The sequence below is a fragment of the Trachurus trachurus genome, assembly GCF_905171665.1.
Source record: "Trachurus trachurus genome assembly, chromosome: 12".
NCBI classification, from domain to species: Eukaryota; Metazoa; Chordata; class Actinopteri; order Carangiformes; family Carangidae; genus Trachurus; species Trachurus trachurus.
This window is the reverse complement of record NC_139908.1, coordinates 28,358,779-28,384,433: the sequence shown is the minus strand read 5'-3', so window position 1 is coordinate 28,384,433 and position 25,655 is coordinate 28,358,779. Positions and strand designations below refer to the sequence as shown.

The following is a 25,655-nucleotide window of genomic DNA, read 5'->3' as shown; positions in this document are numbered from 1 at the left end:
AGACAGCGGTCTGCGAAGGCGTTCCTCAAGGGATGCATTCCAACAAACTAGCCAAAAGAATTGTTTAGCACAAGCTAAGCTAGAAGATGAGTCTAACCTCTCCTGTCTGCTCCTGGGATCAGGACCTGTTGTCTGAGGACGGCGCTGGAAGAGAGGGAGCGTTGTGTGAGCGGCTGAACTTTGACCTCCAGCAGCTGTGGAGACGGACAGAGCAGGAGCTCAGAAACATACACACACAGTGAGTCAAGGACATCTTTTTTGACCAGGCTATTGGACGGTGTCAGATTGGGGTCTTCTCAGCAAGGTTTTCTAAGCTTTTGAACCACAGTTGATGTGTCTCTCTTTTCACTCAACCCTGGTGTCCATCCCACCTAAGATCACTTGTCCTCATACTTTGATTTATACAGTAACACTCTCAACCTTGTGTCTTTATGACAAAATCCAAAAAAAAACTTAACATTTTGACTGTTTTGGGTCATAATAATGACTCTCAGAATGTTGATTCTGTATTGAGCACAATGAGGCAGAATATTGACTGAAATACGAAGCTAAAAGCAAACACAACAAAACACCAAAGATAGAATCCTCTTAGGAAAACCCCGACTGTGCATTCTCAGTGAACATGTTCACTATATTCTTGATCGTCTTGTGTGAAACTGGACACTCCTCTTTGTAAAATCCGGACCATGTTGTGTGCTGTTTGAACATGTGAGTAAGAGGCAGCTCTGTGTTGGGGTGTGGGGTTTTGTCACAGAGCTGAAACACGACTATTGGAGTTTCACTGTATCTCAGAACAGCAGCAGGTTCTGCTCCACCAGAGAAAACAACAGGATCCAGCCTGCCTCTGTGTGCACCAGTGTGTGTGTGTGTGTGTGTGTGTGTGTGTGTGCGCGCGTGGCTGACAAAGCGTGAAAGATGGGGGAAGAGAGAAAACGAAAGTGAATGGTTCCTTTATGCGTTTTGCACTGTACATGTGCGCGCGCACGTTAAATTGAGCTTTTAAAGCTGAGATTACTTTGTTACTGTTCCCAAGAATCCTGAATGACTCACTAGTTTCATCTATTTTTTTTATTTGTATTTGATTTTCACAGTTGTTTTAAAGGGACATTGTGTAACTTCTCCTGTTATATATTCACGAAAATTGATTATTTGGTTCTTCAGTCTGTTTTTCATTAACCAGTAATCCCCCCCATCAACAAAGTGAAGTGTTCCTTTCAGCTCTGAATGAGCCGTTCATATCATTCATATCTCCATGGAGCGGGTAAGCTCGGTGCTGCTGCCATGTGGTGTCTCCATGTTTTTACGTTCAGTGGCAGCGTGACGGTAGGAAACCACGGAAACTCAGCGGAGACACCGGAGCTGTCGGCTCAGGTGGAGGTGGCGTCTGTGAAAAGTCACCACGGTAACGCAGTGAGGAGGAATGGAGCGTTACACTGATGCTGCATTCACCTGCAGTCGGGCAGACGGCCGTCGCTAACAAACCAGACGTCAATTTAGGTAAACAATACGACATCGCCATGACAACATATTGTCACGTGTATTGTTTTGCCTGGTGCTGACGGACCACTTGTTTACACGTCCGTCTGCCGTCTGCCCAATTTCAGGTGAATGCAGCATGAAAAATACGATTGAGTTGCTTGCGATCTACTGTACAACCACAGCGCTAGATGGGAGTAATTCCTACACAATGTACCTTTAAAGACACAGACACATCTGCTGGTAAAGAGCTCCACCCTGATACCACTGATTTTTTTTTCCCACAAATTTAAAATGTGTTAACCACATTGTGTAGAACAAATCACCTGTTCATTACAGTATTCCTGCAGTGTGTGAAGTTTACACAGTGTGTTTTCTTGGCTTATATAAATATTAATTAGATTAATGGGTGAATTAAATTCTAAAGCATCAGTCTTGACTTCATCTTAACTGTCCCAAACAGTAGGGAGAGATGTCCCCCTCTTCTTTGATTACAAAGCAGCTCTCGGCCTGCACTTTTACTGTTACCAACCCATTTGGTACGAGTTTCCAGTTTTCAGTTTTCCCCGTTTTTAATCAGCTCTGTGAAAGTGAAAGACTGGTGAATGTTCAGATTCTCTGTGCTGACAGTGAGTCTTCAGATGGCGGTAGATGGCTGCCGCCTCGTCCTGTTCGCTCCTACTCTCTGTAATCCTGCCATGATGAGCAGTTTGGCAGAACAACACTTCAACTGGTCTCACTTCTGTCAGACAAGACAAGCTAAAACACATCTCAGGATTCAAGGTGTGCAAGCTGGCAGACACACACACACACACATACAGTACCACTCCTAATTTCTCAGTAACCCGGGTTCTCACCGCCAAGAATGATCAGCTCCAGTCACAGCTTGGATAAAAGGCTTAATGACAGGAGATGAAAAGAAGTGTTACATGTCTCCATCACGTTGCCCTTCCCGACATGATACCCATATCTCATATCCGCTCGGCTTACCGGAGAGAGACGTCACCCTGCTTTCATTTTACTGGGGTTTTCCTTGGCTTTCAGGGAGGCTTATGTGCTAATGTCAGTGACAACACTGGGTTGGGTTTTTGTGCATGAAAAAAGGATCGAGCTAAGACTCTGCAATATTCACTAACACAGATAAAGCCATTCTTTTTCCCCTCGGAGTAGACTTTACGCTGCAGGAAACAAGCAGCTTTCACACTCACAACTTCTGGAACAGTTTTTTTTTTTTTTTTTTTTTTTAACTCTTGCTGTAGTTGAGTTTCTTGGTCAAGGTGATAATGCTGCCTTTAAAACATCATCTTCCTCCTCCGGCAGGAGAACCATGCTGCTGTTTGTCAGAGCTGAGAACTCCATGCAGTTACCTTCACAGCTCTGTGTTCAACCTCATCTGCTTTTAATGGTCTTTTCTCACAGCGAGCATAGGATGAAGAGCATCATGTAGAGACATTCCACAGAGCAGCTATATGGGGTATGGCAAACTACAGACAACAGAGTCCAGATAATAGTTACGACACTTTTATTTCATACCTTTTTTTTTTTTTTTTTTTTTTAATCATTAGGATGATACTGTGTGAATACAGATTGTGGTGAGGTGCGTTGGCCTTGGTTGTTTCTTACCGTAACACTGCTTGACTTTGTTTTTGTATTTTTTGGCTCCACCTATCGACATAGATACAGACTTTGACTAACCCTTTACTTTATAGAAACTGCTATAGAAAAAAATTATTTGAAAGCAAATGAGGGCTTCTGAAAAGAAGCCAGGTCTAAAATTACTAGAGATTTTTTTTTAAGTCGACCAACTCCTTGTTAAGCTTTGCTGTGTTTGTAACTGAGCTTGTTGAATCTAATTAACCAAGAGTCTCTTATTGTAGTTGAATTAAATGGTAAATAAAGTGTTGATATAGAGAAAAGGCTCAGTGACCACTTGACTTTCTTATTTAGGCCTGACATTCCTCTCATGTTTACTCCCCTTCTCTCTCAGTAGTGTGCTGTTCATACTGTTATTACCACTGACGTTTAGTGGAATTTTAGTGACTAGTTGTCACAGAACTGCAACAGAAACAGGAATGTCACAGTGACTCTATTAACACAAGTCTGTCCTGCCCTGTGGAGGTGACCTTCCTGTCTGTGGAGTGGGAGTTGTTATTTTCTTCTTTATCATATAAACATTACAGCTAGAAAGATACAGATAATAACATTTTAATTATGAGTAAGATCAGCTCACACACAGTATAAATATCTATTTGTCCAGGATTTGAGATATCTGTGAAAATCTGCAGAATTCTGTTTGTTTTCTGTTGCTTACTGTACTGTATGTTGTTTATTAAAGGCTCGGTTTCAGCGTCAGTCCCTCGGGGATTATTCCTTTATTATGCTTCCAGTGTTTTGGGTTACCCAGAATAACTAGGGCACCGTTTTTGGAAAGACATGTTGGGGCTTGTGATTACATTCTTTAAATGCTTTACTTGTCTTGAAGCCCTGTGGACTAATTACTTAATCAATTTGACTCTAAAATCTCTGAGAGATCAGCTTTAAATCACTTCTATTGAGCTCCTTTCAACTGGTGATTAAGACCAAAACTACATGTGTGAGAACACACGGGCCACTGGTGTGAACTAACCCTTTAATAAGTAACGTGCACACATGAGAGCGAGGGTAGACGGGGCAGTTACTGACAGGTGACAGGTGCTAATATCGTCCTTTAGACGTCTAAAGAAGCATGAAACCTCAGTTCCTCACATGGCTCATTTACAAACAGCTCCTCTTCAGTGGTGTTTTCCCGTTCCCATACAGTAGATAGACTCACACAGAGTCTGCTTATGCAAGGAGAGATCCTGCTGTTGCCAAGACCAACGGGCTGACTGGCAGTCTGGAACACACCCAGCCCAACCCTGCCAACCCTCTTCATCATCTTCCTCGTCTTCTCTGAAGGAGAATCAGCTCATCTTCTATTTTCTAAATTCTCTGAAATCAATCACTAGGGTGGCATCACTCAGATGTAGGTCAAAGGTCAACATGGTCTGATAGCTGCTGCTTTATTACAACAGTAGCTTCCTTTGTAGCTCTTTTTATTTTATTTTTTATTTTTATTGTGCGATACCAGTGACAGACATTAAGCAAACATAAAGACATGACACAGCAACACAGTAAGCAAGTAAATAGATTGAGATAAATTGTGATAAGGAGCAAAACAAAGAAAGAAAGAAAGAAAGAAAGAAAGAAAGAAAGAAAGAAAGAAAGAAAGAAAGAAAGAAAGAAAGAAAGAAAAAGGAAGAAAGAAAGAAAGAAGGGAGAAATAAAGACATAAACATTTCTTTGTAGCTCTTCCAGTAACCATGTCAGTTGTCATCACTATGGCACATCAGTTATTTATTTCTCTTTCACTTTTCTTTATTAGTTCTTTGTTTTGATTTTTCATATTACTTTCTTTGTCTGGTTTTGTTCTCACCCTTTTTTTTCCTTTCCCTGTGAAACACACAGCATCCCCGAGTAATTCTCCCCAACGCCCAGTCACAACATTTTGCCTACTCCTTTCATTCCTCTTTCTCTCCTTTCACCTTTTCTTGCTTCAAGATTTGTGTCTTATTTTCATTCCAATCTTTCCACTCGTTCTCATCTCTTTTACCTTTCCATTCCTCCTCTCCCACAGTCTTCCCCTTCTCCTGGTCCACTTTTCCTTTTCTCAAAAACTTCTTTTTCCCTGCGTTTCATATTGTTATTAAATGTATGATTATTGTATTATGTAATTATTATTTTCAATTCATTCTTTTTTCATCAGTTAATCCTTAGTCTGTAAAATGTCACCAACAATTCAGATATATTTATTTTACAATAACAAAAATATAAAAAAGCAAAGATCATAATCGCTGACATTTAATTCTCTGTCAGTCTGAATTCTCTCAGCACCCAACTTGTCACTTCTGCTCACACAGTTTTATCTTTAATCACAAATATACTGTATGAAGTAGAAGTGGAGTTGAACATTAACATTTATCTTCATTTACATACCAGTTTATATCATCAACATAGTTCATGATAGAAACATGGAGGTGGATTTTATTCTTCAAAGTTAATTCTTTTTTTTGTGCTATATATATGCACACAAACACACACATATACACAATCCCGCCACAGATTGTGTATATCCTGTTGTAACCTTGACACACTGAAAATGTATGTGACAGGCTGCCAGAGGTGAGATACATTAATGTACAATAAATAAATAAATAAATAAAAAACACCCACACATTTTTCACCTGCAATTATGGAGTGAAATGTGTTTGTCACATACATTCATATAATTACGGAGCCCTATTCACGCTTCTCTGTATATAAGCACCTAATCAGAACACACTGACAGCTGGCACATTGTGTGTGTGTGTGTGTGTGTGTGTGTGTGTGTGTGTGTGTGTGTGTGTGTGTGTGTGTGTGTGTGTGTGTGTGTGTGTGTGTGTGTGTGTGTGTGTGTGTGTGTGTGTGTGTGTGTGTGTGTGATTCTCAAATTGTCAACATCTCACACACACACACAGATATTCATTGGTAATTACTGATTTTCACAGCAAAACATGATGCTCCTCATCACATACACATGCACACCGTTTTAATGAAGCCATGTGATTGGCTGAGATCAGTTTGGATTGACAGGTGATGAAGTAGCTTATTTGCATGAAACTTTATTCTTGAAATCTCATGATTGCACTCAAGACGTGCACTTCTCCTAAAAAGCAAGGTTATTACCTTTTTTTTAGGTTTTTGAATTAAAGTTGAATTGGGGGAGAAATTTCCCACAATCCTGCAGGAACAGGCCTATGGTATTTGTTGGTTATTGTTGGTGCTGGTTTTGTTGCGTCGTAATTTTATTTTTTTTAAACGGGTAAGCACCAAAACTAAACCAAGAAGTGTTTTTAGTGCCAAACCTACATGCAGTATCATAACCCCATATGAAGAATCAGAATAATATGAATAAACCTCCAACATTCTGAGACTTCAAGCCTAACTTTTCTTCTATAGTTATCAACCATTCATTCATTTCATTTCATTTTTCAATTTATTTCATTCATGGTATGTACATTCTCACATAGTTGCACATATACATAGTGTACACAATTTCACCATGAATGAAAAGGAGCAGGATGAAGAAAACGTATAGTTCCTGCCACTCTCTGTTGTTACAATTTCATTGGCTTACTTCAACACCAATATTATTCTCTGTTTCAAAATATTAAAGATGATGAAACGTATAGTAATGACAAAAAAAATAAAAATAACAGTAAACACCACTCGTCTATCTATCTTTTTCTTTTTTTTCCTTCTTTTTCTTTTTTTTGTAGATGCTTATCTTTTCTTTTTTAAACATTTTCTTAAACATACACTTCTTAACATGAGACATACTTGTACAACTTTTCAATTCCTTGCTTTGTGAATGCCATACTTTTACACCTGCAACAGAAATACACATTTGTTTTAAGCTTAACCTTGCAAATGAATGTTTAAAACCAAGCTTCAGTCTGTTTTATCCCCTTCCTCCAATTTAAACAAGCCACAACCACGAGTGTTTGACAAGGACGCTGTGGCCAGATGACTGTATAGACGACAGATCAGTGATGTCTTCAGGTTTACTTCACATTTCCATCCCTGACAGTCTCATAACACGCACAGACGAGTCCTTAGGCCTCCTTGAAAACCTCATCAACGCAACATTAAGATATTTCCCAGCAGGCCTTTGTGGTTTTGTACCATTGTCTGTGTGGTTTCTCCTAATTTGCCGTTTCTCTACACGTTGATGTCACTTCTTCAGTTAGTTCATCAAAGGCTTCGCTCAGATGAGCCTCCTCTTCTTCCTCACAAACAAAACACTTGTGCGCCTCTCGTCACCTGCTGTTCTGCCAGTCTGTCACAGAGGTTTAGTGTCTCCCAGTGGACAGATGCTCCATTACACTCTGATGTCTGACTGCACAGCTTCACCGGGGCCTTTGTGTCAGGCTGGAATAATGCTGTTTACTGTTTGTTATTACTACCACACATTCACTCATTGGAGTATTACTGGTTTAAAACTTAGAGCATAAGAATTGTGGCTCAGGAGGTAGAGCGGGTCATCCACTAACCGGAAGCTTTCCTTAGCTCGTTACTCTTAGCTTTCAAATTGTATTGCACTTTTGGGGTGTCTTTTATTCTATCGATTATCATTGTCTCTTTGCTACGTTGCTCTTGCTGTGTATGTTCTCACTTGTTTTGATTGATTGTTTTGTAATGCTTCCTGAAGAGATTGTCAAATCTCAATGGATCCTTCCTAGATAAATAAAGGTTAAATAGAAAAATAAATAAATAAATAAAAATTCCAGGCTCTTCCATCTCGACATTGAACCCACACTTGCCCCACTGGGTGTATGAGTGTGTGTGAATGGGGTAGCTTTCAAGCTAGTGCTGTATGAATGTGTGTGTGAAGGGTGAATGGGACATGCAGTGTAAAGCACTACTGTATATACTGTAGGTGCAAGTTCATGTACCATTACCATTTTTATTTCTTCTGATACACCTCAGTTAGCTACAATTAGCGTAGCTACTGTTACAAACATTAAAGGTCCTAGCCTGATAATTGGCCCCATTTTACACACTGGACCTTTAACACTTATAAAATTACTACTAGGGGTGTGACGATACACTCATCTCACGAGACGAGACGAGACACGAGATTGGGTTCACGAGAACGAGACGAGACGATATTTTAAGAAAACTACAATGACAAAATATATGACTGGACTATTTAACCGAGTTACATGCATTTTGAAATGTTTTATTATAACTCTTTACATGCATGATGTAAGCATGAGCTTTTAACTTCTTCTTCCACAAATTGAAACTAAAACTAAAATTTTAAAAAGTTAAAATAAAATATATAAAATTAAATGTTCCTTTCTTTTTTTCAAGTGCAAACAATATTATGTGCAGTGTTCTAGGACTTTTTTAAGTAGTGGCAGCGACCCCTTTTGCACTACTGCTGTTACTCTGTAATGTGTCAGTATAGTTTTACTGTATGTGAAAGCAGGTTATTTAGTTTTATCCTAGTATAGATTATAGTACACGTAGGTGTAAGTCTTCCAGTTGGATGACCTGCTGTGCTGTAACTTAGTGAGGTTTTAGATATCGGCCGCTGTTGACTTTAAACAGGGAGAAAGAATCACTCACCCGACAACTATCCAGCTCTATGTGTATCTATGTAACTAAACAGTGTTTGTTGAAGGGAGGGACAGGTTGGCAGGGCCCACTATCAGGACTGTTTGATGTGAGGACGTTGCTGTCTCAGGCTTCTGTAGAGACGAGGAGGAGACAGAACATTGATGGTCCCAAACCTGAGAACACATTACACCTTACTGTTTGTTCCAGTGTGACCTCTGAAAACCAACTCATCAGAACTGACATGTTTCAGAGAGATCAGACTATGTAGCTGTCATTAGTCTTGTAAGAGCAGTTTGTCCTGTCTTGTCCTTTACACTGAGTTCAGAAGCTGTTTTTTGTAGTAAATAAAGTCCTCCCAACAGTTATTACATGATGCATGGTTGGTGCATACAGTACATGAGGAGAGATTTAAGCACAAATAGTTTGTCTGCAGTGAAACAACAAACGTATTACATTACCAGCTAATTGAATCTTTTTGGGGGGGGGGTTGAAGTTTTTTTTCTAAAGTTTGTAAGGTTGTGTGTTTGTGTGTTGTCAGACTTTTTCAGATTGAAGCTCGTCGTCAGCTGCTGACCACTGAGCTCTTTCATCTTCAAGAGAGGAAGAAACAGAGTGAACGTTTCAGCCTTCAGACGTCCACTGTAAGTGGCCACAGCATTAAACTCATATCATACACATACACACTGATACAACGAGTGTGTATACTGTATATACAGCTCTGAAAAAGATTAAGAGAACCACTTCAAAATGATCAGTTCCTCTGGTTTTACTATTCATAGCTATGTGTTTGAGTAAAATTAACACTTTTGTTTCATTCTATAACCTACTGACAAAATTTCTCCCAAATTGGAAATAAAAATATTCTCATTTATTTGCAGAAAATGGCAACAGGTCAAAATAATAATTAAAAAAGAATTCTGGTGTTTTCAGACCTTGTATAATGTAAATAAAACAACTTCATATTCATTTTAAAACAACACAACACTACTGTTTAAACTAAGGAAGAGTTTAGAAATCAAAACAATTTTTAATTACAGCCGTGTTTTGTTCTTTTAATTATTTATAATCTTTCTTCCTAATTAAATCTGATGTGGTTCAGGTGATCAGCTCAGTAGAGTGAGGTGTGCTTGTGTTGGAGTTCAATAGACACTGGAATCGATGGCTGCCGTACATGTAGAGAAGCTGATTTATTAACAACATTTTGGAGTGGTCTCTTTATTTTTCCCAGAGCTATATATATATATCATCATATCATATACAAAAGTAAGCAAATGAGCAAAGGCTCAACCATACCAACCATAGGGTTTGTTAGTATTTGGTGATAAAGGTTGCTTATCGAATGGAGATCAGAGTTTGTGGAACAGCCCTTTAGTCAAACACATCTTGTGTCATTTCCCACAGTTTCTGTTTTGTTCTTGTCAGGAGCTTGAGAGCTCCATCGCTGAGCGTGTGGTCCAGTCAGAGGAGCTGCTGTTCCAGAAGGAGGCCCTGTGTGCACTGCGTCGCCTGCTGACCCAGGACCTGCAGAGCTACCAGACAGAGACTCAGAGACTAACCCGCTTCACGCACAACATACTCCAACAACTGCACAGGTACACAACAACACCACATTCTGTTTAAAGGGATAGTTCAACATTTTGGCAAATTGGCCCATTGCCATAGTCATAGCAGTAGGTTCGTTACCTTTAATTGTCGGTGCAAGCTATTTTTAGAACGGCGGAGCAGAGCCGTGAGCTGCTCAGAGCTACGCTACGGAGGCTCATGGGATTTCTTGGTTTCCCTCATCAAACTCATCAAATACACAATCCAACAACTCCACAACGCTCTGGTGGACAAGTTGTGACCTGCACATTCACCACGCTATGAGATAATAACACAACGTTACCGTACAGAGTTGTTTTAGAGGGAAATACAGAGTCTGTTTGCTGAAAAACTGTCCCTGAAGGCAACGCGCATCAGCGGTTTTGCATTAATTTGCCTCTAAAATAACTATGTGTGGTAACGTTGTGTTATTATCTCATAGCGTGGTGAATGTGCAGGTCACAACTTGTCCACCAGAGCGTTGTGGAGTTGTTGGATTGTGTATTTGATGAGTTTGATGAGGGAAACCAAGAAATCCCATGAGCCTCTGTAGTGTAGCTCTGAGCAGCTCACGGCTCTGCTCCGCCGTTCTAAAAATAGCTTGCACCGAAAAATAAAGGTAACAAACCTACTGCTATGACTATAGCGATTATGGCAATGGGCCAATTTGCCAAAATGTTGAACTATCCCTTTAACAAGCACTAGAAAGAATAATTTAATTTCACTAAAGCTTTGATATCTTTCTCTTCCAGGTCAGACGGAGAAGAAAACTTTACCAAGAGACAGAAAAGCAGCATCATGCAGGGAAAGAACGAGATGGAGCAAGGCAACAACACGGTACAGTTCAACTCTGCACCTTCAGTCTTTACTGCTGTTTGTACAGGAGTCTGTACATGTGTCTAATGCTGGACTGCAATCACACAACCTACACAACCGCACCTAACCCGTACTCTCTGTGGTCGTCAGTCAGTCGTTCAAACCTTTAAAAACACATTTGATGTTTCTAAATCAGCATCCTCACCACCAACAACAACAACACAACTGAAATAAGAAGCTGATGTTGCTGTGGACGACAAAAGTCACACAATAAAAAACAGCCACATAAAACTGGTCAGTGTGTGTGTGAGTGTGTGAGTGTGTGTGTGTGTGTGTGTGTGTGTCTGGCATTGGTCCAGATGTTGTCAGTCTCTTTCAGACAGTCGGAGTAGAGACAGAGGAAACATCTGGCTGCTCATCTGGCTCTGTCTGTCACACACAGATGCAGACCTACACACACACACACACACCTCTCTCTCTCTCTTCCTTTGTATGTGTGCGTCTTTCTCGTTTAGCATCTTTCTCCTAAAATAAATAAAAAAATAAAAAAATAAAAAGTATAATAAACTGGCACAGTTGTGACAGGAAGCGATGATGGAAGAAACCTGGTTTGGAGTCTTATTATAGCAGAAAAGCTGTCAAAGTGTCATCACAGTTTCACTTGTGAAGCTTAAACACCGGCAGCAGACAGGCCAGCTGCCAACACGCTGCATCTCCCGCACACACACTCATGTAGCAACGTTTCCTTTTTCCAGTTTTGCAGATTTTCATTGAAAAATATCAGGTTTTTTCCACAAGCGCGTTTAAGCTGAAGCTGCAGCAGGAAATCTATGGAGTGAGTGTGATTTTTAGAAAGCTCCTTCACATCTAACAGCTGCCGTGGTTTGCATGTGTTCAGTATCAGTTATGATCAATTTCAGTGGATCACAATGGATAATTAGGAATCAGCACATCTGTGGAAACTTCTCCAGCCACTCCTCCACTGTAATCCAGCTCTGTGTGATCTCTGTGCTCAAAGTCTTCCATCAGCAGCTCTGCAGAAAATCTGCAATTTTATCACATTAGCTAGACCAGCTGCTACACCTTGATTATTTCTGTATGTAAAATTATGTACATTCCACTGGCACAATTCATCCACTCAACAAGATGGCCAATATATACTTTTATTTAGAAGTTTGGTAACACTTTATTTGACGCCTATCTCTATAACGCACTATAACCATACTTAAAATGAGTTCTAATGCAGTTATAGCACTGTATAACTATAGTTATAAACACTCATAAATGATCATAATGCTTTATAACAATAATAACACACTATAAAGCATTTTATCATGACTTATAAGGTCAGGTATTATAATATGTTATAATTGCATTATAAATATAGTTATAATGTGTTATAATTGGCTTATGAACGTGTATAATTATCATTATAAACACTCATAAATTATCATAAGGGTTTATAGCAAAAGCATAACACATTATAGAGCATTATAACTCTATTATAATACTTGACCATAATTCACGCAAAACCGCTGATGCGCGTTGCCTTCAGGGACAGTTTTTCAGCAAGCATCTGTATTTACCTCTAAAATGGCTCCGTTTCGTAACGTTGTGTTATTATCTCATAGCGTGGTGAATGTGCAGGTCACAACTTGTCCACCAGAGCATTGTGGAGTTGTTGGATTGTGTATTTGATGAGTTTGATGAGTTTGATGAGGGAAACCAAGAAATCCCATTAGCCTCCCTAGCGTAGCTCTGAGCAGCTCACCGCTCCGCTCCGCCATTCTAAAAATAGCTTGCACCGACAATTAAAGGTAACAAACCTACTGCTATGACTATAGGGATTATGGCAATGGGCCAATTTGCCAGAATGTTGAACTATCCCTTTAACACTCTCACACTACTGTCCAGGGATAGAATCGGTAACCTTTTTATTAGGTCATTTGTGGTTAATCTGTCAGAAAATGAGCTAGGATTTAGATAATCAAACATTATTTTGATTAAATACAGAGTTAATAGATCTGGATTAGATTTCAGTGATCCATCCCAGCTATATTCACTGCAAAATGATCGCTGTGTAGTCGCTTATGTGTAAACTGTCAGTTTGGGGGTGGGGCTGCAATAACAACACAGCAACATATTGCCAAGCAGATTGCCTCAGACCAAATGTAGCTGGATGTTTTGCTCTCTGACAGGACTGTTGTCAGTGACTGCTGCCACTACCTGCTCCTTCAGTCCTTCACTACGCTGCTGTTTCCTCTCTCTCCCCCTCACAGTGGAAAACAGAGCACTCTGTGTGTTACACCAACACTTATTTAGTCACTACTGCATGTTCTGTGTGTGACACTGACAACTCTGACTGTGAGACAATACAATTGAAAAGCAATAAGAAAGAATTTGAACTTGAGGCACTGAGGAAAAAAATCATGTTTGTGATTCTCTGCAAATACGGTGTGAAGAAACTGAGGAGAACACACACACTCACTGTGTTGCATACAATTCTCTCACCTGCTCAAAGTCCAGAATGAAAGTATATTCCAAGAGAAACCAGGAAATAACCAACGCCAAAACTAGAAAATGAACTAACACAGAAGAGGCAAGGCAAGGCAATTTTATTTGTATAGCCCGTTTTTACAAACAGTTTGTCTCAGGGCTTTACATGGCATCATAACAACATCCTCTGTCCTTAGACCCTCACATCCACTGAGGAAAAACTCCATAGAAAAAGAAGAGAAGAGCAACCTAAAATGTCAGACAGGCCACAGAGAGTAGAAAACCAGCAGAAGAAGCCAAACATAAGAACATAAGACTGAAAAACTAGAGACCTGACAGAAGGCCAGAAGGAAAACAACCTATCCACCTTTTTCCGAACGTCAAAAACGTAAGCCGCTTCCGGTGGAATTTTATGTTTACGTTTCCATGGTTTCGGTAGTCGTGGTAAATGCATGGATTTTTTTTTTTCAATAAAATCTGTAAAACGCATGGATCATCACACCAGCTTTTAACAATGGATATCACACAAATTGACATCCGTGTTAAAAGCCAGCGTTAATAGATCCATGCGTTGACCACAACTATGACAATAACTGAAACCATGGAAACGTAAACATACAATTCCACCAGAAGTGCAAAACCGGCTTCCAGTTTTGACCATATATGACGTCCGGAAAAAAGGTGGATAAAAGCTTTTAACTCTTTCGCGACCACACTAATTCCTCAGCACATCCGCTCAGGACCACATGTTTTTGGCTATTTGTTTACCTTTTATCTCACGTCGAACCGAACTCTGTACATCACCTAGAAACAAACGGTTTTCACGTGATTGAAGAGTGACTTTACAACGTGCTTCTCGAAAAAACGGCGAGTTTTTCCGCCGTTTCGTTCGTGAGTAAGAGGTAGAAGAAGAGAGCTGGGTTTCTCCAAAAACGGAGCTCCCGCTCTAGTTTCAGAGAAAAACGCACTTTTGTGTCAAGTGGCAATCTGCTCATTTTACCGCTACTCTGCAGTGTGGCATGTCTCCCAAATCATTTCTACGGCTAAATAAATATATTTGTAGGCAAATCTGGGGTGTGATGGCAGCGTGGAGAGCAGCGGTGCAGCGGTGTGGGTCTCTGGCCGCAGCGCAGCAGCTCCGTGACACTGCTGTGTGACTGGCCGGCGGTGGGTGCTCTGGGGCGGGGGCGGCCGGTCACAGCACCCGCTGCAGAGCACCCGCTCTGCTGCACAGCGCCGTGAAAACAGCCGTGAAAACAGCCGTGATAACGGGCTTTCAGATCCGAGTCTCCAAACCAGAAACGTTTGTAACAGCACCGGAAAAACTCGCCAGATTTGTCGTCGGTCGCTTTTGTCAAAAGAGGGTTTGGAAAGTCGCCAGATTTAGTGAGAAAGTCGCAACACTGTAGCCGACAGCCGCACAGCGCTGCACGCTGTCCCCACAGCAGCATTCAAGGAGAACGATTACTCAAACAAAACCAATATCACACAGTTTATAAAAAACATTATGTTTTGATTTTAGTTTAAAACAGTTTTACATATCAGAGGACTACCATATTCACACACAGGGTACCTCAGAGTGTCTAGTATCGTAATCTGTAAAAAAAACGGTTTTGACGAGTTTACTCGTCAATGGTCGTGAACGTTCGGCAGGCTGTGACGAGTTTACTCGTCAATGGTCGCGAAAGAGTTAAGAGAAGTGCAAAAAAAACAAAAAAACAACAACCATGCAAATCTAAAGACCATGAAGAACAAGAAGGACAAAACCTGACAAGCCGAAATAATTCACAGGAGAACCTACAAAACAGCCTAACTACAGTGTAAATACATGTACAAAACCTGAAGAGCAACCAGAGGAATCTTTCAAATAATAGCACAAATAACCAACAACAACTGCAAGAAGCCAGAAACTAAACAGAAAAACAATGAATCAATTATAGGAGCCATGAAAACAAGCGGATGACCAAGGAAGCCTGAAACTACGCTACGAAAAGATTGGACTAACCTTTAAAAAATTAGAAAAACTAATTAGAAAACAAGAAGAAGTTGGAAATGGCCTCGAAATTCAAGAAAACAAGTGTCGTTTAAAAATACTGGACAAAAAAGACAAACACAGATTAGGATCTGTGATTAAGATATTCCAACAGCCCTCTCTACTTCTCCCTGTTGATGTGTCTCACGACTCTGAGATGTTTATTGTTCTAAAATTGACCACAACTTTATCTCCTTCTTCATCCTCGCTGCTGCCAGGTGGCCGCAAACACTGAAGTAATGAAATGTTTGGAAATCTTTGAGTTAAAAATGCCTGAGGCTGCTTGGTCCTGACAGTTGATCAGATTTATTGTTGCAGAATTACAAAACAAGTTCTTCTTATATTCTCTATTGTGTGTGTGCAGATGGCCAGGAGCTGAATCTGTGTGTGATCTCTGAGTAAACCAGCCTGCCTATCAAAGAAATCCATGTAAACTCAACACGGATTTCAAGAACCTCTGCACTAACTTAGCTTTTTCTCACTCTAGCACCCAGCAGGTGGATCAGGGGAGGTCAGCCCCCTCCTTTTACTCATCAAGACCCATTTACCACTCAATCCCACCCCTAAACACAGTTGTGTAATGTCTTCTGTGGCTTGGGGAGCTTTGTCGTCACTGTGATCATGTGATTTTTTCAGGGTCGGGTTCTAGTCCAGTAATTTTAGGCCAAAAAAGGGGTCAACGTTGAACAAATTGCAACAGAAGCAAACTCAACTGATTTTGTATCCTCAACATGTCCTGAATGAGGGGAAAAAAAATTCATACGCCTATTTATTTTTCTCACCTGGATAGGGTAAAATTTTTAACCTTTAGATATCTCCAGGAAAATTATTGAGTTGATTACTTACATTAAGACAAACAAAAAATGTATTACAAGTTTTTTGAAATTCTTTGTTAACATGAGCAAATCTGCATAAATTTGCATAAATTCCACCGTTTTGACGGCACATGTGTATATATAAAGGTGCTGTGGTGGTACCAGCTTGAAAATTGGAATGAGTTGACTCCATCGGTCAACCGACAAGAAATCACTTTAAATTTCAAGATGACTGCAATTTTTCAAGAATCCGATGCTGCAGGAAGCACTGGTTTTACATGGTAGTAAACTCCGTGACTAAACTCCGTGACTTGGTCCGAAATTTCAAGACAATACACAGGTCCCTTTATGAACCTCTGGAGTCAACTCATTCCAATTTTCATGCTGGTACCACCACAGCACCTTTATATAAACATGTGCCGTCAAAACGGTGGAATTTATGCAAATGTATGCAAATTTGCTCATGTTAACAAAGAATTTCAAAAAACTTGTAATACATTTTTTGTTTGTCTTAATGTAAGTAATCAACTCAGTAATTTTCATGTAGATATCTAAAGGTTAAAAATGTTACCCTATTCACGTGAGAAAAATAATTAATAGGCATATAAATGGGATATATTTGGGTCATCTTCGAAACTTTCCCCTAATGGGATTCTTTGGGGCTTTTGCAATTTGTTCAACCTTACGTATTTCATAAAATGACTGCACTATTCATCCAGACAACCACATCACGAGTATCTCAGTTACAATGCAGATGAAAACACAAGTTATGGCTTAGGTTCAGGAAGAGATTGTGATTTTTAAAAAACAATATAAACTGCTGGTGTCACGTGGGATTTATTCCTGTGGTTTTCCACCAACATCCACATCATCCAACCTCCTACTGATATATTATGAACATTTCCATTTGCTCCTGACATAATCACTACATCTGCTGGATGTCTCTTAGCAACAAAGCATCATAACCTCAACCACAGTGCCTCCACTTCAACTTTTATTCTAGAGAATAAAATCCTGAGCGCTTCTGCACCAAATATCAGCCAGGCATTCGCTGTATTTCCCAGGGTGCAATGCTGTCATATATCTGGGTCAGATGGTGTACGGCTCTACACCATATGTCTGTACTGTAGTGAGGCCACAGGGAATGGCAGACTAATGTGTGTGTGTGTGTGTGTGTGTGTCTGTGTGTCTGTGTGTGTCCTGGACATAGGGAAATATGGACCTGGTTTCCTGAATGAAGCTGTCTGTAGATCAGCTCCTAAAAACGGAGGAATATTTGTTTGTCATGAAGTTGGATGTTAAAAAAAAAAACAGACAAATTCTGCCCGACGAAGGCAAAGTGCAGTATCTGTAAAAATGCCAAACTGCCAAATAATATAGTAATAATAAGTATCATTATTGTTGGAGATATATCATTGTATATATTAATCAACAGTGCTCTGTGGCCCTGTTTACATGTGGGATCTTGACCTGCATATTGAGCAATCACATCAAACAGTTGACATAATGTAGTTCTTTATTTCATTGATGGGAATGATGCAATTAAACATCATTTCACAACAAGACATGAAACTAACTGTTGCTAATTCTCCACTCCCGCCCCTAGTCGGGCTTTAACATGAGGACACACACATTTCATCATCAACCACTGTGGTTGAGTCAGAGTCCAGACCGAGCACACTCACTCAGCTCACAGGGCAAAAATAATAACATTAAAAATCATCAGCTCAGAGCTAATCCCAGCACAGCCTGTAAACATTTTAATACTGGTGATTAGCAGCGATCCTAAACCCCAGTCAGCCTCGCTCCCCGGCCCCGGCTCCTCTCCCTCCCCAGCCTCGGCTCCGTGTCCCGGGGGAAGCTGGCCAGGCCAGTCCCTGGATTAAGGCCACTCGCTGCTTTAGACCCTTGAGCCCCAAAAGTTAAACCCCTGGATGCTCGCCACTTCATTTCTCTAAGTGCAATCGGCCTCCTTGTTAGGATTGTTAATTAAAGTTGGATTTATTCAAGTGGCTTTTTGGCAAAAAAAAAAAGAATGATGCTTCCATTTTCTATTCCTTTTCTCTCTCTTTTTTTTGGTCTTTTAGCTGAATGTATAAGTTTGTTTTTTGAATTTTCAAATCTCTTTGTCTCTGGCCATCTATTCTATCTGCTTTTTTTATTTGTGTGTTAGAAAGTGGGATGCTACAGAATGTTTCAGGGGAGGGTGGTGATTTTTTTTTTCAGATGAGTGAGCAGATGTTGCAGTTTCTCAAGGGGGATTTATGTCAGGATAGGAACAAACACACACACAAACACACACACTGAGCTTCATGCCATTATGTATTTCATCAGTCAACAACATCTACACACTACATTAGAGGGTAGATTTTAAATCTAGACATGTTCCTTACGAGGAACAAAAAGTGCAAATCTCAGACCTCGGTTCTGACAGTTTATTGCAGTGTTTTGTGAACTAATCAGAGCTTTAGCTCAGCTTTTATTTTTAATTAAAATTTTAAAATAGTATTAAAAGTAGCAGATTCTCTCACCTGTGAACGGGCTGACATGTCAAACCAGGTGACTTACTCCTTAGGGATAATGTCTTGAAGTAACTGTCTGTAACAACATCTATGTCACGTCTGTCCGTCCTGGGTGAGGGATCCCTCCTCTGTTGCTCACCCTGAGCTTTCTCCTGGTTTTCCCTGTTAAAAGGGTTTTCTATGGAGTTTTTCCTCAGTGGATGTGAGGGTCTAAGGACAGAGGATGTTGTTATGATGCCATGTAAAGCCCTTTGAGACAAACTGTTTGTAAAAACAGGCTATACAAATAAAATTGCCTTGCCTTGCCTTTATTATTAGTTTATTTAGGGGACATTGTGCAATGACATTAATCATTTACAGAAAATGAAAAGATGGTTGCACCAGTATTAGCTCACAGCTCATTTCCATCTGCAGTCCCAACATGTAACATATAACAGACAAGAAACGCAGACCACAAACTACTATACAAGAGTGATACACAAATAGACAGTAGACAGCACATAGACAAATAACAAAAAACAACAGTATCCACATCTAAAAAGACCAGATCAAGTGCAACACACCTGAGAGAGGTGTACCTGTACCCTATCCTATATAATCAATGGAGAGAAAAGCTAAGTCTTACAAGATACAAATATATATAAAACATTTTAGATTTCCACAGTTCATATTCCATAAGATTTTAAGATAATTTCATGAATTGGGTGCATTGAGAAATACTAAGATACATTTTTTAAGAGACTAACTGAGTAACAAGTGCCCTGCTTTTAAACATGCTGGTAACTTTGGTTCTCCAGTAGCCATTGAGAATCTTTGGTAATGTTATTAGTCTACCACAATGGTTTCCATATGCAACCAGGCTCACAGTGGTCTAAAACACCCAGAACTGTTAATGCAGTATAGCATCATCTAAACTGTATGGTAAATGTATATAATCACTCATATCACCACCACTAACCTCCTACATCTGATACTCAGACTCTTGGGGCTCTGTTACTGTGTTAACTCTTTCAGCACTCGCCTTGGTCCTCTTCTTCCCAGTCACCACTCAGTCCTCAGCAGACCACCAACCAGGCTGGGAGAGCCATTCATAAGAAACCATCCACAGACCTGAGCTGTAGCACAAATCTGACAAGAGCCGGCAGCATCAAAGACCTAATCAGTAAATTCTCTAGTCCATGCCCGGTCTCTCCTGTTGGTTTACGAGTAGGACAGGCCCTCAAGACCGCCTCAGCTCAGCCTCTGGGACCAGAGGACAGTCCACTCCCCAACATCACTGTCACTCCTCCGCTCAGGCAAACCAGTCCCACGGAGGCTCAGTCAGTTCAGAGAGGCACCGCAACAAGTCAGATCTCTACACAAACTGATTGTCCAGTCGGAGGCAAAACACAAGTCACAGACTCTGGTCCAGACTCTGTGACTGACTCTGGATTGGGATCGGTAAGAAACTCTCAATCGACCAACAATTGGGACGTCTTTGCATGAAATGCAAATCTTGCATTTTCACATGGTGAAGACAGCACAGCAGCATGGCAGTACGGGCTTTTGAATGCATCTCCTCGCCTGCTTCCAATCCACATGATGACTTGAACACATAAATCCACAGGAACAATCCTGCTAATCAAAACTGCCTCACAGATCCAAGTTTCATTCACATCTTCCATTCTTTACGTGTAAAGGAGCTTCACAAACTATCTTCTCACTGGTGATTTGTACAGATGAAGTGACTGGAACTACATGTTTTCTATTCTATTCACTTGAGTGTGTGTGTGTGTGTGTGTGTGTGTGTGTGTGACACTTTGCTTGATGAGGAAACAGAAGTCCAGCAGCTAATTGTGGCCTGTTATCTCCCGTATGTGCAAAAGATCGAGGGACTCGTCTGAGCAGTCCTGAGTCAATCACGCAACATGATGGCTGATATCAAGTCATTACTTATTCTATACTTATTTCTCAAGTATTTTAGCCTTTATTAGATTGGGCAGTGGAAGTTTGACAGGAAATAGGGAGAGAGAAACAGCTTGTTTTATAGCAGAAGAGTAAATATCAGACATGTAGCCTATTTCTGAAGCTCTACAGGATGCTAATATGTTAGCCATAATGTTATGCCAATATGTTGATAGTGTATTAGCTTGTGTGGAGTTCTTCTGTCCCCTAGTGGCCAGGGAAGACATTTATAATGCAGGATTAAAGAAACTCCAGTTCGCACCTCTGAGTGTTCATTTTGTAACTGCTTCTTTTTTTTCCATGTTAATCTTATTATAATTTATGATTTTGTGCACAATAACTGTCTTTTAATTTCCCATTCAATTAATCCACTTTACCTGTTTGTACCACATGCATTCATCTTCTCTCCGCTGTCAATCACACCGCACAATGCTCAGTAAAATCATCCGTGTCACTGTTTAAAGTCTGTACATAAGTCTGTCAGGATTTATATATATATACTGTATATATATTGAGGTTCTGGTCACAATATCATATTATTACAGTATGAAATATTACAACCATAAAACCATATTTCCAACATTCAAAAAGGAGCAAAAAAGACAAAAATCTAACAGTCAAATAAAAAAAAAAACACAAAGCCTCCAGCCTGCTCTTAGAGCAACTGGAATATTGTTACATATACGTTGTGGCAGATGTATCCAGGATTATTTCATCCCCATTTCCTCACTTTCTGCTCCTCTTCTCCAGGAGTCTGACTTTGATTCAAGCAAGCGGCCGGACAGCCCAGAGGACGAGCCTTCCACACCCAGATCTGTGTCGACCAGCCAGAACCCCAAATATCAGCTGTTCCTCAACCACGAGATGAAGACCAACGGAGTGAGTGGCAAGGAGGCGAACGGCCCAGCAGGCAGTGGGTTGTCTGCAGACTACAGCCCGAGGATGGCCCGATGGGAGAGCACCCGGCTGGGGATGAACCATTACCGAGGCTCCCTGGAGTCCCTGGCCTCCCGGGACGGGGACAGTATGTCTGACAGGGTGAGTCGACTGGACCGTGGAGTCTGTGCATGTGGGATTGTGTGTCAGATCGGGGAATCTGGAGGTGAGAGATTATTCTGATAATCAGATGGAAGCACACAGTGCCATCTTCTGGATAACACACTGCTTTACGTAAGTCCTGTATCTTCACAGATAACCATCTTTTATCTTTTATCCAGTGTCTTTCATTCCAAATCTAATTATAGCTAATTTAATCCACCATCATCAAATATGTCACTGATGCACAGTACTGTAAAATAATATTGGTATTGATTCTATATTTAATATTTCTACCACAAATATATCTTTATTGTTAAACATTTATAATACAGTTAAAATAATAAATGTCATCTGCATTCAAATAAAAACTTTTTTTTTAATTATTATTATTGAACTACACTCTCTAATGTACAAAACACAGATTTAACTTATGACATATTTCAAATATAACAACGTTCCCAAATAATGAAAGATATGTTTGATTAAAATATTCAATTTTAAAATATTCAATTTATAAAATAAGGCTGAGAAACTCTTATTTGACAAAAGCCTTTTTTTTCTTCTTTTTTTTAAAGAAATCTAATGTAATTAACTGGCACCTTTACTTGACTAACTCCACTGTATGTACCCACAACAGCTAATGATATAAAACATATAATAATCCTCTTAAAGTGATAAATGTCTTGTTAGTTAAATTGTATCCTGATAACATTTCTGTGATGCTTTTTACCCAGATGGTTTTAATTGATACATTTTTCAATATATTTTGAATATCAATTTAGAAACTGAATATTGCAGTGTAAAGATCTGAGATCTGCTGTTTTATTTTAGAGTATAGAACGCAGCTTATTTCAATAAAGTGACAGTCACAGCTACAGGACAGATGCAGCTCTGAGCTTGTTGTCAGGTGAATTGTCCGCTCCCTCTCTCTCCTCTTACATCAGCCTGTGTTGTCTGCTTGCAGCTCAGTGTTGCTGATAGCCCCCCCAGAGTGTTCAACAGCCCATACTCCACAGCCGCCTCCATGGATTTCAACCCCTTGTCTCGAATGTCAGATTTCAAGGTTTGCAACTTTTTCTTATCAGCTGTGATGAAACACTAAGTACTCATTATTTTAAGGGTTATACAGTAGTTACTTCATTTTCAGGTGAAGATTATAGCATACATGAGGATGAAAAACTGACAGCAGTCTGACAAATATGTTTGTCTTGCATTGCTTTTTGTAAAGATAAAAAAAAAAGATTAAAGATAAACATTATCAGAATGAAATTAAATTTGATTGATTGATCATTTCATATGCTCAGATTTATCTGGTGACCTTAAGGAGCTTGACACAGTCTAGTTAAAGCCCCAGTATGTAACTTATTTGGGTTTTTATTAGCAAAAATCGAATCTGTCTTTCATAAATCCGTATTTCACTGAAGGTGAATCACAGCTGCATACAAATGAAAGCTTTCTGGTACCTTAGAATGAGTTGTTACAAGTCGTTACAAATACATAAGTGGGCGACGCACCGAACCGAGGCGGCCATGTTGCATCGTGACCGTAGGTAACCACGGAAACTCAGCGGAGCTGTGGGCTCGGCCTGTTAAAACTGTCACCACTGTGTAGTGTGAGGAACATAGACTGTAAAAATAATGGACGTAGCGTCCGTGACGTCACCCATTGGTTTTGGGGAGTCGTTTTTGTGACTCAAATATGGCGGCCTGGACAGTGCCATGTTGGATTGGCCGGCAGAGAACCCGCCCACTGGCCTCGAAGCAGCTGTCCACGGTGCTGCTCGGACCTGTCACTCAACGTTTCCGCGCCCTAATTGGCCAGAATCTTAACCTAATAACAGTAAAACGGTAGAGTTAAAAAAAAATTCACCCCCCTCAGAGTGTGTGCGGGGGTAGAAACTATCGATTGAGAAAAAAAAACGTTCTGACACCAGGCTTTTAACATGTTTATTGAGGATGTAAAATCGGCGATTTTAACATGGGGGTCTATGGGGAATGCTCCCTTCTGACACCAGCCCCCAGAGGAAGCCGGGGGGATTGCAGTTTTTTGAACGCGGAAGTGAGCTTCACTTCTCAGACCCACAACTGCCCCCTTGGTGAGGAAGGACGGAGGCACTGATGTTGCATTCAGGCGCAGTCAGGCAGACGGCCGTTGGCAAACCAACCGGATGTCATTTTACTCCACCAGAGAAAGACGATAAAACAATACCACATCACCATGACAACATGTTGTCAGGCCTGTATTGTTTTGCCTCGTGCTGGGGGACCACTTGTTTATCCTGTTACATGCAGCGTCTGTTGTCTGTCTGACGTCTGCCCCATTTCACCTGAATGCAACATCAAGAATACGTTCAGATATGCAACCGCACCGCTAGATGAGGGGAATTCCTACATATTATACCTTTAAAGCTACAGTCCTTGACAATAGTCAACAGTCACAGGGGACCTATGTCTGCACAATATTCCTCTTGTTGCATTATCACTGCTTATTACTACTTCATATAAAAACCTTTCAAATCCTTTCAGATATTAAAGGGACAACGAGGAGTTTTGGAAAAGCGAAGTGTTTTCACACTACATTTATGAGCCTCTGCGCACCGTGAAATTCTTTGACTGGCGCAAGACAGACTCATGTTTTCATTCATCAAGAATTAAAGTCAGAGGTTGGAAGACGATCACATACCGTCGTAGTTCCTACCATAAACGGCGATTCGGTGGCGTTATTCTCATGACTCGCCACGAAACCGAAAGTAAAGAAACGCTGGTCGGCTCGACCAGCATTTCCACCACCACTAATAATAACAAAATAACGATAGAGACAAAACCATATATTTATCGAAAATGGGCCCATTAACAAGTGTGGGTAACGTAGATTCATCCACATTAATATGATACTTTTTTATTGTCACAGAATTTTTCGTTCTACCGCTGGAGAAACTCCTCGTTGTCCCTTTAAATTAATTAGTGTTTGTAAGAGCTGAGTCCAGGTTAGTGACTGTCCTCTGTGTCTCTCTCACTGCTCAGGGTGGACTGTCTCCGGCCACCTCAGAGATGAACCTGTTCAGAAGCACCAGTCCAGTGGCAGTGGGCATCTCCCCCCCCACCACCGCCCTCAACTCCCCCCGACATCGATTCTCCACCTACGACTCTCTGGTGAAGAGGAGGGCCGGGGTCAATAACACTGTACGTTTTACTGACACTTTCACAAGTGACATACGCACAGCACACACACACACACACACACACACACACACACACACACACACACACACACACACACACACACACACACACCATGCTGTGTTTTCATGTTCAAATGATGTGTGTTTCAGCAGCAAGTGATGCCCGGGCACTACAGCATGCGCTCTGCCACTCTGGGGGGCCCTAATAAAAAAGACTACATAGAAGAACTGACCAAACAGCTGGATGAATGCCAGAAGGTACAGTAGGACTCATCACTATTGGATGGATGCCAGATAAAAAGATCAAGGGATAGTTCACCCAAAATTGAAATTTCGACGACGATTGTGGACTAAGGGCTGGGAGAAGTTTCAGAGTCCTCCGTGGCTTCTCTGAGTTACAGGGGGTCTCGGCGTAGCAGTGCATGTCCATATAACGGTTGCAAATGGATACCAACTGTCTTCGTAACAAAAAGACACACCAAAAAACATCCAAATACCTCCATGCTGCTCGTATGTAATGTCCGTCTTGTATTGAAGCCCCGAAATGCGAAATTGTCCCGAAAAAAGATTAA

The 25,655-nt window shown here is 40.6% G+C and overlaps 1 protein-coding gene across 1 annotated transcript in view; it reads left to right on the top strand.

The window, feature by feature from the left end:
* LOC310994999 (uncharacterized protein) overlaps nucleotides 1-25,655 on the top strand; it is a gene marked incomplete at its 5' end in the record, with an annotated part of 69,273 nt that overhangs the window by 32,624 nt on the left and 10,994 nt on the right. Inside the window, 8 exons of the mRNA XM_083983929.1 lie at nucleotides 123-238; nucleotides 9,197-9,299; nucleotides 10,081-10,250; nucleotides 10,992-11,076; nucleotides 21,615-21,902; nucleotides 22,867-22,965; nucleotides 24,926-25,084; nucleotides 25,234-25,341. Coding sequence (XP_083840055.1) covers nucleotides 123-238; nucleotides 9,197-9,299; nucleotides 10,081-10,250; nucleotides 10,992-11,076; nucleotides 21,615-21,902; nucleotides 22,867-22,965; nucleotides 24,926-25,084; nucleotides 25,234-25,341 — 1,128 coding nt within the window. The remainder of the gene's footprint in view (nucleotides 1-122; nucleotides 239-9,196; nucleotides 9,300-10,080; nucleotides 10,251-10,991; nucleotides 11,077-21,614; nucleotides 21,903-22,866; nucleotides 22,966-24,925; nucleotides 25,085-25,233; nucleotides 25,342-25,655) is intronic.